The sequence below is a fragment of the Agelaius phoeniceus genome, chromosome 35, assembly GCF_051311805.1.
Source record: "Agelaius phoeniceus isolate bAgePho1 chromosome 35, bAgePho1.hap1, whole genome shotgun sequence".
In the NCBI taxonomy this organism is placed as follows: domain Eukaryota; kingdom Metazoa; phylum Chordata; class Aves; order Passeriformes; family Icteridae; genus Agelaius; species Agelaius phoeniceus.
Genome location: NC_135299.1, coordinates 692134 through 696939, shown reverse-complemented (window position 1 = coordinate 696939; position 4806 = coordinate 692134). Strand labels below are relative to the sequence as shown.

The window sequence follows — 4806 nt, the reverse complement described above, 5'->3', positions numbered from 1 at the left end:
AAGAAATCGCACGGGCCCAGGTGGCGCCGGGAAAAAGGAGAGAGAGAGAGGGAGAGAGAGAGAGACAGGGAAAGGAGGGGAGGAATTTAAAAAAAAAAAATTATATAAATATATATATATTAATTAATTAATTGTGGGTGAAGGGGGGGAGAGAGGGGGAAAGGAGAGAGGGAGGAATAAAGGGGGAATAGATGGAAAATCGAGGGGGGGAAAAATAGAGGGGAGAAATAGAGAAATATAGAGGGGAAAAAAGATTGAGAGGAAAATAAGAGGAAAAATATAGAGGGGGGAGAGAAAAAGGGGAAATATACAGGAAAAAATAGAAGGGAAATAGAGGAAAGGAGAGAGGAAATAATAGAGGGCAAATAGAGGAAATAATAGAGGGGAAATAGAGGAAGAAACTGAGGAATAAAAGAGGCGAAATTGAGGAATAAAAGAGGCGAAATTGAGGAATAAAAGAGGAGAAATTGAGGAATAAAAGAGGCAAAATAGAGGAAGAAGAGGAAAAACAGAAGAAGAAGAAAAGAGGGAAGATAAGGGAATAAGAGAAGAAAAAGAGAGGAATAAAGGAGAAAAGCAGAGGGATGAACAGAGGGGGGAACCGAGAAAAATAGGGGGAAAGAGGGAAAAATAGAGGGGAAAAAAGGAAAAATAGAGGAAAATATCGGAAGAAAACCCCAAGGAAAAACAGAGAGAAAAATAGGGGGAAAAATAAGGAAAAATATTGGGAAAATAATTTTTTTAAAAATAGAGAAAATAAAAGGGAAAATAGAGAGAATAAAAGGGAAAATAGAGAGAAAATAAAAGGGAAAATAGAGAGGAAATAAAAGGGAAAATAGAGAGGATAAAAGGGAAAAATAGAGAGAAAATAAAAGGGAAAATAGAGAGGAAATAGGGAAGAATAGAGAGGAAATAGGGGAAAATAGAAAGGAAATAGGGAAGAATAGAGAGGAAATAGGGAAGAATAGGGAGAAAATAGGGAAAAATAGAGAGGAAATAGGGAAAAATAGAGAAAAAAATAGGGGAAAAATAGAGAAAAAATAGGGAAAAATAGAGAAAAAATAGGGAAAAATAGAGAAAAAATAGCGAAAAAAATCGGAAAAAAATAGCGAAAAAAATCGGAAAAAAATAGAGAACAACTATAAATTAAAAAAAAGAAGAAGCAGCAAAGCCCCCGGCGAGCCGCGGGAGCGCAGCCGCTGTCGGCCGGAGCCGCCGCGGGGCCGCCATGAATTCCTACTTCACCAACGCGTCCCTGCCGTGCCACCTCGGCGGCGGCCAGGAGGTGCTGCCCAACGTGGCCGCGCTCAACTCCAGCTACGACCCCGTGCGGCATTTCGGCGGCTACGGCGCGGCCGTGGCGCAGAACCGCATCTACTCCTCGCCCTTCTACTCGGCGCAGGAGAACGCGGTGGTGTTCGGCTCGGGCCGCTCGCCCTACGAGTACGGCTCCAACGCCTTCTACCAGGACAAGGAGGTGCTGAGCAGCTGCCGCCAGAGCTCGGTGGGGCCGCACGGCGCCCCCAACTCCATCGCGCAGGATTTCCCCAGCGAGCAGGGCCGCGCCGCGGCGCAGGAGCAGAAATCCGGCATCCAGATCTACCCCTGGATGCAGCGCATGAACTCGCACAGTGGTAAGTTGGGTTTTCTCTTTTTTTTCTTTTTTTTTCTTTTTTTTTTTTCTTTTTTTTTTTTTTTTTGTTTTTATGGCCGCTGGCGGCGGGGGATAAATTAAATAAACTTGGAGGGTTTTATGGCCTTTTCTCCCCGCCGCCCCTCCCGCTCGGCACCTCGCTAGGATGGGGCTTTTTATGGCGCCATAAAAACAATAATTTCGCGCAGTTTGCGGCGGGCTTTTTATTCGGGTTTGGCTTGTTAGGATCGGTTTTAATTAAAAGGTTTCGCCCGGCGGTGAAATATCGGCGATCGTAAAGCGGGGATTAAATAGGGAAATAAAAATAAAGCGGCGCGGCCGGGTCTGCCCCGGGAGTTTAGCGGGGGAAATAAATACGAGCGGGGTTTAGGGTGAGCAGTGAAGTTTGTGGGGTTTTAGGGGTTTTTTGGGGTTTTTTTTAGGGTTTTTTGGGTTTGGGGCTGGCAGGAGCCGGGGCCGGGGGGAAGCCGCCCCTTCCTCGCCGTCCCCGGCTCCCCCAAACCCAGGGGATCCAGGGCAAGTCTGGGCTAAAACCCCGCAAAATCGGGGCTGGGTCGCTCCAAACCTGGGCTTAAAGCCTCAAAACCTGGGCTTAAAGCCTCAAAACCTGGCCTAAAACCCCGCAAAGTCCTTAAGATTCCACAAGATCTGGGCTGGAGCCCTCAAAATCCGGGCTAAAACCCGCAAAGTCTGGGTTAAAACCCTGCGCAATCTGGGCTCAAACCCTGAAAAATCTGCGCTAAAACCCCACCAAAATCTGTGTTTAAACCCTCAAAATACGGCCTAAAGCCCCAAATATCTGGGCTAAACCCTGTAAATCCTGGGCCGAACCCCCACAAAATTCTGGCTTAAACCCCTCAAAATGCGGCCTAAACCCGCACAAAATCGGGGCTAAAACCTGCAAAATCTGGGCTGAAGCCCCCATAAAACCTTGGCCAAACCCTTCAAACTCTGGGCTAAAACCCGGTGAAATCCGGGATATGAAAACTTGCGGAATCTGGGTTGGACCCCTCAAAATCCGGGCTAAAACCCCGCTAAATCTGGGGCTGAGCCCTTGTAAAATCTGGGTTGAACCCCCATAAAACCCAGGCTGAACCCTCAAAATCCGGGCTGGACCCCCATTAAACCCAGGCTGAACCCTCAAAATCCGGGCTGGACCCCCATAAAACCCAGGCTGAACCCTCAAAATCCGGGCTGGACCCCCATAAAACCCAGGCTGAACCCTCAAAATCCGGGCTGAACCCCCATAAAACCCAGGCTGAACCCTCAAAATCGGGGCTGGACCCCCACAAAACCCAGGCTGAACCCTCAAAATCCGGGCTGGACCCCCACAAAACCCAGGCTGAACCCTCAAAATCCGGGCTGGACCCCCACAAAATCCGAAACAAACCCCCCCAAAAAAACCCTTGAGGCCAAACCCTCAAAAATCGAAGCTGAACCCCGCAAAATCTCAGCGGAGCCCGGCCTAAGGCGCCGCAAATCCCGTCCCAAAACCCGGCCTAAGCCCGGTCTGAGCGCCTGCAGCCCCGAGCCCCCGCCAAGCCCGGGTTTAACCCCTCGGAACCCCGCGGGGACACGCAGCGCCTGAATTTCATTTTTTATTGATTTTCGGCCGGCCGGGGAGCGCCGGGCGCGGCTTTCGGGCCATTTCCCGGCTGTTTTGTCTGACGGTTCCGAGGCTGTTTTGTCTGGCGACTTTTGGACTCTTTGGCGGTTTTTAATCTGTTTTGTCTGACGGGTTTTACCCTGTTTGGGGTTTTTTTTTCCTGACGGTTTTTAGTCTGTTTTGTCTGTCGAGTTTTTAGCCTCTTTGACGATTTTTAATCTGTTTTGTCTGACGGGTTTTATTCTGTTTTTTTTTGACGGTTTTTAACCTGTTTGACGGGTTTTATTCTTGTATTTTTTTCAGACGGCTTTTAGTCTGTTTGACAGTTTTTATTTAGGGTTTTTTTTTCCTGACGGTTTTTAGCCTGTTTGACGGGTTTTATTTTGGTTTTTTTCTGACGTTTTTATTCTGTTTGACGGTTCTTATTCTGTTTTTTTCTCTGACGACTTTTATTCTGTTTGACGGGTTTTTTTTCTTTTTAAAATTTTTTTCTGACGGTTTTTAGCCTGTTTGACGGTTTCTAGCCTGTTTGACGGTTTTTATTCTGTTTGTTTGTTTGTTTGTTTGTTTCCTGACGGTTTTTAGCCTCTTTGACGGGTTTTATTCTGTTTTATTTTGTTTTTTTTTCCCTGACGGTTTTCAGCCTGTTTGACGGGTTTTATTCAGTTTTTTTTTTGGGTTTTTTCCTGACGGTTTTCAGCCTCTTTGACGGGTTTTATTCTGGTATTTTTTCTGACGGTTTTCAGCCTGTTTGACGGGTTTTATTCTGGTTTTTTTTGGGTTTTTCCCTGCCGGTTTTCAGCCTCTTTGACGGGTTTTATTCTGTTTTTTTGTTGTTTTTTTGTTGTTTTTCCCTGCCGTTTTTCAGCCTGTTTTGTCTCGGCCTCTTTAGGAGTGGGTTACGGGGCCGACCGCCGGCGGGGCCGCCAGATTTACTCGCGCTACCAGACGCTGGAGCTGGAGAAGGAATTTCACTTCAACCGCTACCTGACCCGGCGGCGCCGCATCGAGATCGCCAACGCGCTGTGCCTGACCGAGCGCCAGATCAAAATCTGGTTCCAGAACCGGAGGATGAAGTGGAAAAAGGAGACGAACCTGAGCTCCACGCTGGCCGGAGCGGGAGGAGGAGGAGGAGGAGGAGGAGGAGGAGGAGGAGGAGGAGGAGGAGGAGGGGGAGCGGCGGCCGCCGACAGCTTGGCCAAGGAGGAGAAGCGCGATGAGACAGAGGAGGAGAAGAAGGAATGATGGATTTTTATTTTATTTTATTTTTTTTTCCCCTTTCCCACCCCTCTCATCCCCTTTTTCCTTCCTATTTATCGTCGGAAAAAAAATATTAAAATTAAGTTAAAAAAAAAAAAAAAGTGTTGGCGGGGAGGGCGGAATGATGAGGGGGGGGAATAATTGAGAATAAATGAAATGAAAAGGGAGAGGCGGGGTGAGAAAGGGAAATGGAACAGAGAGACGGGGGGAGAGTGGGAAAATGGAAAAGTGGAATTGGAATTGGAGGAGTGAATGCGGAGAGGTGAAAAACGGGAATTTGAACAAA

At 47.5% G+C, this 4806-nt stretch overlaps 1 protein-coding gene across 1 annotated transcript; it reads left to right on the top strand.

Moving 5' to 3' along the window:
* The first annotated feature begins 1228 nt into the window (after nucleotides 1-1228).
* On the top strand, nucleotides 1229-4505 carry HOXC6 (homeobox C6). The gene is made up of 2 exons (XM_077192759.1): nucleotides 1229-1634; nucleotides 4153-4505. Exons 1-2 carry the CDS (start codon nucleotides 1229-1231, stop codon nucleotides 4503-4505), a joined length of 759 nt encoding a protein of 252 aa, XP_077048874.1.
* The last annotated feature ends 301 nt before the right edge of the window (nucleotides 4506-4806 follow it).

Excerpts from the sequence above, each read along its gene's own strand:
- HOXC6 (XM_077192759.1), top strand. The coding sequence starts at position 1,229 with ATGAATTCCTACTTCACCAACGCGTCCCTGCCGTGCCACCTCGGCGGC. Across the intron at positions 1,635-4,152 it reads GCGCATGAACTCGCACAGTG|GAGTGGGTTACGGGGCCGAC; the intron begins GTAAGTTGGGTT and ends CGGCCTCTTTAG.